Source organism: Aristolochia californica, unplaced genomic scaffold (genome assembly GCF_029961685.1).
Source record: "Aristolochia californica isolate CCGP_79_NKW_82.1479 unplaced genomic scaffold, dmAriCali1.0.hap1 SCAF_8, whole genome shotgun sequence".
NCBI lineage: Eukaryota > Viridiplantae > Streptophyta > Magnoliopsida > Piperales > Aristolochiaceae > Aristolochia > Aristolochia californica.
This window is the reverse complement of record NW_027182279.1, coordinates 39122113-39137475: the sequence shown is the minus strand read 5'-3', so window position 1 is coordinate 39137475 and position 15363 is coordinate 39122113. Positions and strand designations below refer to the sequence as shown.

Sequence of the window (15363 nt, the reverse complement as noted above, 5' to 3'; positions counted from 1 at the left end):
CTATTCAAGAAAAAATAACAAGAAGAGTTAGTTCCAGCAATTTGATTGGTTAATACAAAAAACCATATCTTAATCTAGCAAAATTTAACTTCTTAGTTCCACAGCCAAACCATCCTTTAATGATATATGTGCTGCTATGTGCTGCTATGTGCTGCTATGTATCGTGTTTTGGTCAAAAGAAGAATCAAATGCCCAAGATTCCAGTCAAACAGAAATGTCTGCCATGTTCCCTTAAGGAAGAGACTCCTCTAATACTTGAAGAGGTCAAGGTAGAGGGGGGAAATGTTGTGAAAATAATTCCGATTGAGGATGAGGTATGTCTGATTTTTAAAATTTTTGTTCTTGCACTTACTGTGGTTTATTCAATCATGAGTGAGACAAGTGCTGGAAGCTTCATGGTCGACTGACAAATATGAACTAAGTTAGTGAACAAAAGGAGGTTGATTCCTGGAAAAACAACACTAAAGAAGATATTGAACTCTTTCAACAACTGAAGAGTATGTTCATCACCCTTCCTAGCACCTCTTCAGCCACCATTGCAAACATAGGTATGTCTTCTGCCTTTTCCTGTACTTCTTCCTCCTCGTAGATTATTGACTCTACACCTTCTTAAATTTTTACTAGGAAGATTAGTAACCTTTTCTAAACCCTCCCCTTGTCCTACTCCATGATTTGTCTCCATTGCTAGTGGATCACAAAACACAAGTCCAAGGACTATGTGTTTCAAATCCTTTTTCCTTCCTACCTTTATCAAAAGTGCTATTTGTTCCTTAAGTTTCCTTTGAGTCTCATGTCAATAAGTAAACTAACTAAGAATCTTGAGTCTTATGTGACCTTTTTTGTCCACTCATTGTGTTTTTCGTGATAACCGGACCAAACGGGTGATTGGTGGAGCCCATGAGAAAAGAGAACTTTACTACCTTGACACAAATCATTTCATCACTTGTCGCGGTGGAGCAACAAGCAATTTAATGGCATAATAGGTTACATCATTCATTGTCACCTACTTTACAATCTCTTATTCTAGCTTTACACTTAGTTAATTAGTAGCATGTGAGTTTGGTCGCTTAAGTAAACATCAAAGAAGTGTGTTTCTTCTCACCCAAATGACTCAAGTTAGTAATCCTTTTACTTTGATTCATTCCGATGTATTGTGACCTCTTAATATATTAAATGTTTATCATTAACATAAAAAAGTGTTTTTTCTTCTTGCTCAAATAACTCAAGTAGTAGTCCTTTTACTTTAATTTATTCTAATGTATTGGGACCTTAATATATCAAATTTTTATCATTCTAAATATTTTATTATCTTTATTGAAAAAATAACATATTCATTTCATTCTATGATATGGTCGAAAATCAAATTAAAAAAATGAAGGTATTTGTAAAAGTGTATCTTTCTCACTCCTTTCAACAATTTTGTAAATAGAAGGGCATTACTCACTAAACTTCATATGTTTATAAACCTCAATAGAATGGTGTATCAGAAAAAAATATCTCTTTGAAGTGGCACGTGCTCGTTTATTTTCAATGAATACTCCACAATTTTATTTGCCATATGATGTTCTCTTTGTTTGTTATTTTATAAATCAAATGTTCTTTACTATTCTATAAAACTCATCACCCCTCTCTCTACAACATCCTACACCAAACCGTTTACCCTTCCTATTAATTTTGTGTGTGTTTGCTTTGTGCATAATTTTACTTTTTAAGTAAAAAAAAAAACTTGATGCTAAAGCTTTCAAATGTATCTTTCTTGGGTAAGCAAATTTTAAAAAAGGATATTCATGTTATTACGTTGAATTGCGTTGTACTTTTATATCTACTGATGTAACCTTTCTTGAAGATTAAACTTTCTATCCTTGACAAAATTCATCTCATGCATGTCTTATCCCCTCTGAATTACTTAGACCTCTTGCACATTGGGCCAAACAATTGCTTCATCCATATGATGAAGATACTTCTGTAGCTCACCAATCACTTGGTTAGTCTATTGATTCTTAGGTAAGTCCTTCTCCTACTAGTGCTTCTATCCCCTTTGGTTCTCTATATGATACTTATCCCATTGCTTTTTGAAAAGAACCTCGATCATGTGTTACCCGATCCATGGCCTAGTACTTCCGATCCTATTTCCAACTTTCTCTCTACCCTATTATCTCTGAGTTGTAGTTCCTTTTTAGCAGCCATTTCTTCTTATTTCTTCTTTCTCTCTTCCTCAAGATTATTAAGAAGCTGGAATGGAGAGCCACTATGGAGGAGATGACTGTCATTCATGCCTACCACACTTGGGATTTCATTACCTTACTATCCGAAAAGAAGCCTATTGGATGTAAGAGGATTTTCACTGTGAAACATTATGTGGATGGAAGTATAGCTCATCTCAAGGCCAGTCTAATTGCCATGGGATACACTCAATCATATAAAATTGATTATGAAGAAATATTTTTGCTAGTTGCTAAACATAACTCGATACGTGTACTTCTTTTCCTTGTTGCAAAATGTCAGTAGGATCTTCATCAACTCACTTTTTGGCATAGAGGCTTTGCAATATAGACATGACATCATTTTATCAAGTTGAATTTTTGAAAAAGTGGAAAAATTCATTGACTTGATGCAATTTGAGTACAATGAACCTCTATTTAAAATAAAGTGTTGAAAGATAAGGTCCAAGCCCACACGAACAAAGAAGGCCCAAATATCTAAGAGTATTATAAGATGGGCCACACGACCAAAGAAGGCCCACAAGATGGGCTCAAGCACATAAGAAATAGGACCCACAATGATTACCATGAGCTGGCATCCTTATCACATCAGTTGGAAGATCAAGAAGGACTCAAGAAAGTATCTTTATCTAATGGTCACGTCCAAGAAGAGTTTTAGTTTGAGTTAGGTTTGTCTTTTATCCATAATAAGTTATTTATTATACTAGGACTTATCTTTAAGTGTTAGAGTTTGGGTGTAATTGGGACAAGGATAGTTTTATTGTAATTGGACTCTACTACCTTCCTCTATTATAAATAGAGGTTCATGTACTCTAATTATGATAAGTCAATGAAGTACTTTACTTTTCCATAAATTCAACAGAAACTAGTAGAATTCAATTACAATTAAGCTAACCTTGTCCCAGTTATACCCAAAGTTAAACACTAAAAGATAAAGTTCTAGAATAATTGAACAAATGAACAAAAATAAAAGATTATCATAACTAAAATACCTTTAATTGAAACTCTTTTTACACTCCACCACATAAATTCTGGTTATGTGAGATTTTTTACTATAAGATTCATGTAAGACTCTTCTATATCTTCTCTTCAAATTTCTTTTGCTGAAAAAATATTCATAGATGTAAATAACTTCATCCCCCCCCACCCCCCCCACCCCCCCCTCCCTCCCTTTTCTTGAATATTTTTTTCATATAAAAATTATCACAATATGTGGAACAAAATACCTCTTTCCCATTCTTCTACCCCCTCCCCCCGTAAGCTAGGGATAAAAAGGACATAGAGACCCATCTTAGGAAAAAACTCAATATGGGAGAAGAAAATCACTCCTAGCCATACGACAAAACTTCATAAACTAGTCAAAACAAACATAGTCTGAAACACACTCAACTCAATTTTAAAGGCGGAAGAATGACTCAACTTTAAGACTTAGCAAAGAGACTACTCACTTTTTAAGGGTAGTTCAAACACAAGAATAAAAAACTTAACTCAAGATGGATGTTGGACATACTCCTATACTTTTTAGGTAGTGGGTCTAGGCATTGCTCTGAAGAGATGAAAACACAGGAAAATAAACTAAAGAAATACTATACGAAAACAATTTAAACTAGAATGAGGCGACTATGTAACACTCATACTTCCAAAGTGACTTTTTTTTTTTTTAAACAAGGGGAGACTATAATGGTAGAACTTAATAAATTTGACCAAGTATAACTTTTTTGGGGTGACCATAACCGAAGATATAAAACCAAGTAATAGAAACATAAAAACTTAAAACAACATCTAAGCAAGATATTGCACATCTTGAATAAGCACATCATGGAGTAATTAAGTTATACCAAAACTCTCTTATTATACGAGAAAGTTGGCTACAAAACTTGGATTTTAGGAGAAAAATAAACTTAATTCATGTCAATGCATGGAGAGATAATAGGAGAGAAAATAGGAAAAGATGAGTGAGTTTCGACAAAACTAGCCTTTTGTACTTCTAATATCGATATATCCAAAAATATAATTCAAAACAGTTTGTTTATCAAGAAACTAGACTCAAAGATCTTAATTCTTTATAGAAAGCAATCATACTGCTAGAATGTTTCTCTCATCCAAGGTTGAAAACTGATCTACTAGTGTGTTTTGCACTTTGTAGGGGGGTAAGCTAGTCCCCTGGTCAAATAAGAAACAAAATATAGTGGCTAGATCAAATCTTGAGGCTGAGTATAGACACATGATTTATATTACATGTGAAATGATTTGGGTACACTGCTTATTGACAAATTTTGAAATTCAGGTCCTTATGCCTATGTCATGTGATAATTTGACCTCTATATTCAATGCTAATAATCCAATGTTTCATGAACTTATTATTTAACTTATTGGATTTGCCTGTGACTTCATTTGAGGTAATGTGTTAAGTGGCTAAGTTACAACTCCATTCGTTCACATTGAGCAATAGCTTGCATATCTTTTCGCCAAGGCATTACCTACTTCTCGTTTTTACAAACTGTGACAAGTTGAGACCTTATGATGCTTATCATCCAGCTTCAGGGTCTAAAAGAGAATGGCAGAGTTTTGTGGTAAGAGAGAATGACTGAAACTTGTAGTTCCTTAATGTTTTGAGTCTTTTTTATCAGAAGTGTGAACTTGAGAACGTTGCTGTAATTTTATTATAGGACTTAATAAAAGAGAGAGATAAAGCATACTCTCCTAACGTGGCCCAACAGGGATCACTTTCTTCCCATATTCTCATGTTCTTCTTCTTCTCTTTTCTTCATTGTTTTCTATCCTTTTACCTTCTTGGCTCAAATTCGTAGTCATCTAGCGGGCCTCCCAGCAAAGTAGAACGCTTTTGTGATTATTCTTTGGAAAAGGACAAGCTCTATATTTACTCCAAACTGTTCACGATCATTAATGAAACATAAATGAGGTAAGACTGTCAGGTGTGTTTTGTAACGTAAGAGTTGAGGCATTTCTTACACTTAAACAAACGAAGATACTTCAGGAGTAGTTATTTGTCCAAGTGTATAGAATAAAACACTTTCGGCTTTGGACTAAGTGTAAAGCTCAACCTTCTTCTGACTGAGTTGAATTGTATAAATGTCTCATGGGTTGGATTAGCAGAGAAAAGGACTGGCACCCATGGCACTGATGGATGCAATAGTTGTGTTTGTTCTAATATTTCCTGCTTTTATTGTCATGAGTGATGGAGGTCAAGAGAAGTTTTCTAGAGCTGAAGATTTGGAGTTGGAGAGGCAGCTGAAGATCCTCAGCAAACCAGCAGTCAAAACCATTAAGGTAGGGTTCACCATGAAGAAGTTTGCTTCTTCTTCTTTTTTTTTAAAAATGAAATTTGTGGGTATTTGCATTAAGTGAGATTTTTGTTTTTTTTTTCTTTTCATTTTTCTGATCTTACAAATCATCTCACATTAATTTTTTCAGTTTTTTTACCACATAAATCACCTTTGTAGGTTTTCATTTTACTAGTTGGGGACGAAAGCAAGATTTATCCTTTGTTGTTGAATGTGGGGTTCTGTGATTGCTGCAGACTGAATACGGAGACATATTTGACTGCGTTGATATCCACAAACAGCCAGCTTTTGATCATCCCTTGCTCAAGAATCACAACCTTCTGGTCTCTCTCTCTCTCTCTCTCTCTCTGATTTATTTCCTTTTCTTTCTCTATTTGTTGCTCTACCTGCTGATAAGCTTTGCCCCTTAGATCAGTTACTGTTCTCCATTTGCACGCAGATGAGCCCTTCTTTCATTCCAAAAGCACCAAAACAGGAAGCACCATCAACGGCTAAAACTGAAATGATAGGGCTACCTGACGGAGGTTGTCCTCAAGGATATGTCCCAATACTTAGGAGAACCCAAAAGCAAGAGCTGATGCAACCCAGAATGCTTTTAAACTACAGTAATGAAGCCACCATGCCTACTGCAAACCAGCCTCGTGCAGCCTATGTAAAGCTTTTCCCTTTTGATTCCCTTGTTGCAGAAAGCAAAATTATAGAAATTCTTCATCTTTTTCTTTGAAATTAAGAACAGGTTTTATAAGAAAAGTAACTTTAAGAAATCAATCCAAAAATCTCTTCTTCTTGCAATAAGTTTAATGAAGGATTTGAGTTCATTAAATCTTTCAGAGTTCAACTATGAGATGGCATGGGAAGGAAAAGCTGTATGGTACAAGGTTTATTGCCAATGCATGGGGACACCACCTTGAGAAAGACCAATGCAGTTCTGCATGTACTTGGGTACAGAATGGATGTGATAGCATTAATGCTGGATGGATGGTAATTTGTAATTTAAAAACAAGTTTAAGACTTTCATTTGTATATTTTGAATAACTAATTTGAGATTATGTATCAAAACTCAGGTAAATCCGACTGTTTATGGCGATAGTCGAACTCGATTGTTCATCTATTGGACTGTAAGTTCCTAAATAATCTTGTTTAGTGTTGTCTTAAGGTTTTTGTTATGAAACTCACATATTGGTTTCCTGTTGCAATTAAACAGGCAGATTGCTACAAAAATACAGGATGCTACAATACATTATGCCCTGGGTTTGTGCAGATTGACACTCAAATACCTCTTGGTACGGTTATAGAACCTGTCTCTGAGTATAAGGGGCCACAGTTTGAGATTCAACTGGATGTGTTCAAGGTAATCAAAGAATTTCCACATTAAATATAAGGGCTAATTGCAGGTTTACCTCTGCAATATTGAGCTATACTACCCTTCATATTCATTGGAGTAGCTACGTAAGAGCATAGAGGGAAGCATCTGCCCCCCTCCCTGACTTGCATTGGCTGGGAAAATCCTTTGCTTTCTCATACTCGCCTATGGAGGGGGGAAAGTTGTTAAGGAATAGTCTCATATGGATTATTGAATACAAAGATGGGTCTTGGACTCAACTTCATGGAAGCCCCCCTGTGCTTGTGAGTATCCCCTGCTTGTACCAGTAGTTGGGGGGGTTTTCCATCTTGCATGAGGCGAAATGGGTAATTTTTCATGTTATAAATATGTTTTTATAAACCAATTTTTACTAAAATAAAGAGAGGGGTATGTAGATTTCAATTTTACCATGAGGTTGCATAGGCATTTATGGCATATTTTAGGCTATAAAAATAATGAACCCTATATTTAATTTGGTGTTATGTTACTAGAGGTGATGTCCTTCATTGTCTAAATGTTTTTAGCCGATTTTTTATAGGATTCTTTGGTAGTCAAATTCCATTGAATTTTACTACATTAGTCTCTTTTTACCTTAGAAATCAAAAGCATCTCTTCTTAGTTTGTAATTTTTTTTAAGATGGAGGCCCCTACTTTGTTTCCGTTGGTGCAAGTGAGAAGGGAGAAGTAGGGTTAGGTGCCTCTAAATTGATGGTAGGGGAACCAGGCCTTCCCTCCATTGTTTTGCACAAAGGATGGCAAGGATATTAGAGAAGAGAAGGGTAGAGGAGAACTCATTCCTTCTCTCACATAAAATAGTTCTATTAGTTAAATAAGAATATATAGTTTTCTCATTCTTAACATGAAAAGTGTCTAAATGCTACCTGAAAAATGAAAACTAAGGCTACTATAAGAATTACTAATATTATAAGGGGGTGACACTAATTTCCTACTTGTTGAGGCTTGTAATCTGCTGCTTAATCACATAACAAGAGCATTATACATGTTATATACCAAGGGTATAGCTACTACAGTCATTATTTGTGTTGTTTACGATAAATATAGAAATTTTAATCTCATCTATGAAAGCAATACTCCACTGTTTAACTTCAGTATTTGATCATTCTTGTGTTAGGATCTGAGTAGTGGGGGAATCTGGTGGCTAGTCTTTAATGGAACCAAGCCTGTGGGTTACTGGCCAATGGAACTCTTCTCCAATTTACCTGATCATGCAGAGACCATGGCTTGGGGAGGCTACGTGCATGGCCTCTAGGCAAACCAAGCCCTCCCATGGGCAGCGGGCATTTTGCATATACAGGCTTTAGGAGGGCTTGTTTCATAAATAGAATTCAGCTTATGGACAACTTCAGGGCATTCTATGACCCCCAAAAGAGTGATCTTCGTTATGGTTCTAATAATCCATGCTATGACTGGTTAGGTACATGTCAAAGTGGAGACTGGGGATGTGGTTTGTACTTTGGAGGCCCTGCCTGTTAAATAAGTTTTAATATAATAAGAAGGAAACTGATCAATAATTTGAACATTGTGATTTATCTTCCATATATATGAATGAAAAGTTGATGCTTTTCTCTTATCATATTTGAATATGAATTGCCATGAGTGATGCTTATCTTCATTTGATCGGGGTGAGGAGATGATCGGAGGGAATGAAAGCAAAAGAAAATTTTAGAAGATTCGGATGAAGAACAACTCAATAATTTTAAATTCAAATTAGTTAAATTTTCTTATTTTCATTTTTATGATGTTAATATTAGAAATAGTGATCATCTTGGCTCAACTTTTTGTTAAACTATTTATTTACTATGTTAGCTTAGGTGCTAATTCTTGTAAAAAAATCTGTTTATCATGCCCATAAATACCTTGACATTGACTACAACATTGTTTGTGGATGAGTTGCCATCAGAGGTCTTGCAGTGCATTATTTTCCTTCATAACATCAAATTGTGGATATCTTCATTGAGTCATTATCCAAAGACTGGTTTCAAGTTTTACAAGCCAAGCTAAAGAAGATTTCCTTCATTGCTTTGGTTGAGGGTTGATCTCAAGATCGTCATTGAGATAGCTTTGATGGTAACAAATACTAAAGTTACTAATGATGTGGATTAAGTATACCTTAAACATAAAAAGGCCCCAAAGGTGATTTTTGGTAGTGTATTTGTTTGACTAGTCTTGGTCCATACAAATGCATGTCAAAAAGCTCACCATCTGAATAACCTAACAATACCTTTCACTACAAAATAAGCTTAAAAAAATAAAAATCAAGGTGCACATTGTAGTCTATTTCAACTTACTCGCGAGGAAGAAGAAATGTTCAAGTTTTGTATTGAATAACCATGCAATTGGAATCGTGATTGATGTACATAGAGCACATGTGCCATCACCTTAGGAGATGTAAGTCATAAGTAAAACAATATTTGTGAAATTTAAGTCCAATGCATCTTCCAAATTATTTAGCTAACTTAGAAGTTTGTAATCCCAAAATAATTATCCAAGTTAGAAAAACATCTTTTCCAACTAATAAACCCATGATCCTTTTACTTATTGATTCATGTTAGATTATTTTTTAACATACACTTTCTTGTGTGAACGCTCTTTGTGGCTCCTACATGCAGATAGTTTGAGTGGAGGCCTAAGCATCTGCTATTACAACGTGTGAAATTTGAGTATAAGGCATATCCCAAAATGACTACCTTCATTGATCTATGTACATGAGACTTTTTTTTAACAACATTATCATCACTAAGGATGAACACGTACAATCGATAAAGGACATCTTCACCATCAAATGATCTACATAGCTGCTTAAAAAATAAAAAAAATGGTTAGAAGTACTTGAGGAAAAGATGTAGGAGTGCCACTACCTACCATACCTCAATAAATCTCCCTTAGAGAAGGACCAAAAATTCTCCAAATAAAGAAGAACTCAAAATCCTCTTATGCATGAAAAAAAGTGAAGTATAGAAGAGAAAGTTACTTGCAATGTGTTCCACTTTACTTAAATTTTGTAGCGTTTATATCAATCAATGTGAATGCATAGAGTAGAATCGAGGATATATGATCTTAACATTCTCTAGAGAAGGAAATTCCAGCAAGTAAGATGAAATTTTACTTTCTTTATGATTTTAATCTTGGAACAAAGTCATCTTGGCAGAGTTTCTCAATTAGCATTGCTTGATATTAATATTAATTATCAAGACTTGAGTGGGATGGTTCACACTCCATCTTTTCATTAGTATTTATTTTGTTCTCAAATGGAAAGACATAGGTCCCATTAGTGCCCCCAGTTAAAATTTTATATCCTACGAAAAGTTAGAAATTTTTTTCCCAGAATTCACATTTCTAAGAAACCTTCAAATAAAATCCTATTAGTGCCTTACTAGGAAATTATATGGAAAATTTTAGAAATTTCCAAGGAAAATTAAATGGACTTGTTAATGCCTTTTCCATGGAAATAAATGGAAATTAATAATCAATCTCATACATTACCATACTTATTCGATAAATTTTCACTAAAATAAAATGTCAAATATAAAGTTGCAATGAAAAAATTTCTTGTGCTGAAAGTATTATTGCATCAATTATTAAATACTTATTCAAAAAAATTTCATATGGTTTTCCAACTCTGCTTGGCTGGAAAATCGTACCTAAATTTTTTTACGATTTTCCTAATAAAATATTTTAGAGGGAAAAGAGTTTCCAAGAAACATGAGGCACTAACAGGACCATAGGGAAGGCCCCACCGATTTCTTTATATGCGGCAACCTAATATAAATAAGGGTTATGTGAATTATCCAAATTTTCACTGTCATTGACTCAAATAAAATTTTAAGCACAAGAATCTTGGACTTGATGTTACCACCAATCCTAACATGACAAGGTCTTTGCTACTAGGGGTGGCATCGAGCCGAGCCGAGCCCGAACCTGCCTATGTTCGAGCCGAGCTTGATTTAAATATTTCGAGCCGAGCTTCGAGCCGAGCCTCGTCTCGAGCCTAAAATTGTTATCGAGCTCGAGCCCAAAAATCTTAACCGAGCTCGAGCTGAGCTTCGAGCCGAACTCGAGCTTCTACATACATTTAAAAATTTTCAAAAAATATATATCAAATTAATTATATATAAAATTATACATACATTTTACATAAAATTGGACATGACCTCTACAAAAAATTAAGTATAACCTATATATATAATACATGTATAAGATTGAGGCATAACCTCTTCTTAAAATTGAATATAATCTATGTATATAATACCTGTATAAAATTCGGCATGACCTCTACTTAAAATTGGACATAATCAATGTACATAATACCTGCATAAATACTCCATAAACACTCCATAAACACTCCATAAATACTCCATAAATACTCCATAAAATTATCTATACATTCCATAAACACTTCATAAAATAGTTTAAACACTTCATACACTGCATAATATTATAAATAAACTTCATACAATAATCAAACACAACAAAATTAAATAAAATATCACTATCAATTTACAATCACCCAAATAAAAACTATAAATCCATTATAAAATTACAAACTATAATTGTTTCTCTTAATGCTAGAAAATAAAATACATCCCTGCATGAGCAAAATCTCCACCTACGACAAAAACAAAAAAAAAAAATTAGTTATTGTCAGATAAAAATATACTCTTCCATTACTAGTTACTTAATGTCGTTAAAAATATTAAAATTACCATGATGAGAGAAACATGAAAAATCATGTAGCTGATAGCATTATCTCTACACTCTTCTTCTCAGGCTGTAATCATAAAACAAAATTTTAATAAATAAAACTAAAAAATATACTAAAAAATATCATAATAAATAATTGATCAAAGAAATTCACCTTTTGATTTTTCTTTACACCGTGAAGAACCCGAATCCAATCACTGCCACAAATCAAAGCTTGAACTGTACTTGGTGCCAAGGAAGAACGATATGAGTCTATTACTCTACCACCAGCACTAAATGTAGACTCTGAAGCTACTGTGGATATGGGAATTACAAGGATGTCTGCTGCCATCTTAGATAATACTCGAAATTTCATATGATTCACTTTCCACCATTCTAAAACATCAAAATCATATTGTGAAGTTTCCTCACAACTATATACACCTTCTTCAAGATAAATTTCCAATTCTGACCTTGGTAAATTAACTGCATCCTTTTGTTTCATATAACTCATCAACTTTGACCAACCTGAACTTGATGAAGGCCTACGACTTGTGGAAACACCCATAGAGCTACTAGTACTTGAAACAATCTCTTCATTTCTAATATCCACATTATATAAGGATACATATTCATCGTAGATCTCATATAAGGTGCGTCGAACTAAATTTATATTCATTGTAGCTTCCTCCATAGAATATATCACTGGAAAACACATTTTGATCAACTTTAATTTGACCCTTGGATCCAAAACTGAAGCAACAGCCATCAATAAATTGCATTCACCCCAATACTTCTCAAATTTCTCTTTCATTCTACTAACCATTGTCCTAATGAAAATATTTTCATTTGTAGAATGAAAATCCAAAACTTCTTTTACCCTATATACCTCACTAAGGTACAAATTAGAAGTAGGGTAGTCACTCCCAGAAATTATATTTGTAACTGCATTAAAAACTTCTAAAATCTCACACACCATGTCAACTTTTTCCCATTCATCAAAACTTGGCAAACAATCATATGTTGGTTCTCTAACTTTAAATCTAGAGAATGCATCTTTGAATTTTAATGCAGAAGACAACATGTCATAAGTAGAGTTCCAACGAGTTGGACAATCAATAACCAACCTCTTTTCACCAAGTTCTAATTGTTGTACAATTTCAGAAAAAGTGCGAAGTCTAGCCTCAGACAGATTTATGAATTTGACACTTTCACGCACATTATCAATGATATCTTTAATCTGAACAAGACCATCTTGGACTAATAAGTTCAAAATATGAGCACAACAACGCACATGAAACAACTTTCCACCACACACCAAATTTTTTTTCCTTGAAAAATCTTGTTTCAAAACTCTGATACAAACATCATTATATACAGCATTATCAACTGAAATACTAAAAACTTTATTTTCAATCTCCCACTCTTTCAAACACTTGTAAATAGCATATGCTATATCAACGCCACGACGAGGAGGAGGAACATGCAAAAAACTCAAGACTCGTTTTTGTAGCTTCCAATTACTGTCAATTAAATGCCCAGTAATAACCATGTATTCAATTTTTTGATTTTGAGACTTCCAAAGATCCGTGGTAAGACTAATCTTGTTAATCTCTTTTAACAAAATTTTCAATTTCTTTTTCTCTGCCTCATACACCTCCATACACTCCTTCTTAATAGTCTTCCGGGATATTTTCTCATAATTCATATTTGCCATTTTCATTACAAAATTAAATCCCTCCTCTTCTACTATCATGAATGGATGCTCATGCATAAGAATCCAATGAGCAATGACTACTCTCATTTTAGCTTGATCATAATTTCCTCCAAAATCCATAAAAGGAAGTCCAGATGGATTCTGATCAACATTAGACCCCGCTCCCACTGGTTGAAAGTTTAAGGTTTTTTGTTTTCTCATTGCCACTTTTCTACTAGTGCAACGTTTCAAATGTCGACTCATATGTGTAGTCACTCCACTACTAATAACACTCAAATTGATTTTACAATGAACACACTGAGCCTTTTTTGTACCATTAAGTGATACTTCTTTGAATTCCAACCACACATGAGACTTTTTTTGTCTTTTGGAGGTATGAGTAGAATCACCTTCATCCTCATTTATAGTAATTTCATCTGGGCCCACTTCTATGACAGAGGGTAGTGACTCTGGTGGAGTTGAGTCACTATTTATAGTTACACTAGAACTAGTGTTAATTATTGATGTCAATTGAGGAGGTGTTGACATTCTTACTTCTACAAAAAAACAAAATTACAAATTAAAAACATAAAGAAAAGAAAGTTATCTGAACAACAAAGATCCTACACATAATTTAAGATACTTGTTTATTCTTAGAGGAAGGTACGTGACATTGTGACAATCGGGAACGACCCTTGTCTTTCAATGCAGCGGGGTCTCTTTGAGCCAGTAGCCCTGCACCCAATAGTTTCCAGTCCAATATACCGATCCTTTTTTTATATATAAATTTAAAAACTTCTAAGATAAGGAAATAAGCACACCAACATTCTCTTCTAATATTCTGATGAAATTCAACCTCAATACCAAGAAATTAATGATAAAAATGAAAAAAAATGAAATTCAACCTCAATACCCCACTATACCAAGAACAGCAGTAGATATAAGTTCAATGAGAATTAAGAAAGAATGACAAAAACTAACTTTTTTTATTCTTTTTTATAATAAAGAGAAGTTGGATGCAATTAAGAAAGCTCCTGATTCCATTAACTATAATAGAGTATTATTGAACAGAATATGTTATTAACACTCAAAATCATGAAATAAAATTTCATTGCTAAAATATATCAAGTAACAATTTGAATACCATTGATGTTTATTGCTGAAATATATGATAAACATACAAAATTTTATAAGAGGCCAGACACCTAAAAATAAGAAGGCAAAAAAGAAACAAGATCCCACAACATAAAAATATTTGAAAGTCTAGAATAATAACTTCATTTATGAAGAACAATGGAATTTGAGCAAAAAAATCATTGACAACCAACCAACTATTTTCCAAACATTATAGCAATTGAGCTTAGTAAGTCATTTTGAGATATACAAAAACATAACAAATGACAAAGTGGGGGATTTTTCTCCCCCACCCTTCCTTTCCTTCTTGAATGTTAGCTCAGTATGAAGTTTCCTGGCTCTCAACCAGCTAGAATGCAATTGATGGCACACTCAAGCAAAAAAATAAATTAAGAGAATAAAATAGGTCAACCTTATGCAATCTGTATAAAATGATCTTCTTACATTTTACCCTTAAATCAAGAACTCAGCATTTCAAAAAATCAAACAGTATCAACACTCAAAATCATGAAATAAAATTCATACCAGTTTTCTTACAATGATTTCTTCCCGAGTGTATTTGAACTGTCAGCTGGAAATATCGGAAAAAAAAAAAAAACAGAGCTGAGTTTGCTTACAGAAACAGAGTGTGCAGTTCGGATATCCAAAAAAGTTTTCCAATAATGAAGGAACACTGCTGAGAAACGAAGCTCAGAAACGAAGCCGAGAAACGAAGCTGAGAAACGAAGAGAGAGTTAGAGATTTTTTAGGTTAGCTCGGGGACGAAAAAAAAACAGAAAGATTAAATAAAAATCTTACCTCCTTCCGTCGGACCGTCGATTTCGTCTCGTCGGCGAGGAAAAGCTTAGATGAAGAAATCGAAGAGGAAGACGAGAAAGAAATCGAAGAGGAAGGAAGACAGAAATCGTAGAGGAATAAATCGAGGAATCGAAGAGGGAGAGG

General features: G+C 34.0%; 1 protein-coding gene across 1 annotated transcript; it reads left to right on the top strand.

Moving 5' to 3' along the window:
- The first annotated feature begins 5367 nt into the window (after positions 1-5367).
- Positions 5368-8344, top strand: LOC137938136 (protein neprosin-like). Its single transcript, XM_068783126.1, has 7 exons — positions 5368-5513; positions 5764-5850; positions 5967-6179; positions 6359-6508; positions 6592-6645; positions 6732-6878; positions 8023-8344. The coding sequence occupies exons 1-7, from the start codon at positions 5415-5417 to the stop codon at positions 8158-8160; spliced, it is 888 nt and encodes a 295-aa protein (XP_068639227.1). The 5' UTR covers positions 5368-5414; the 3' UTR covers positions 8161-8344.
- Positions 8345-15363: the final 7019 nt, after the last annotated feature.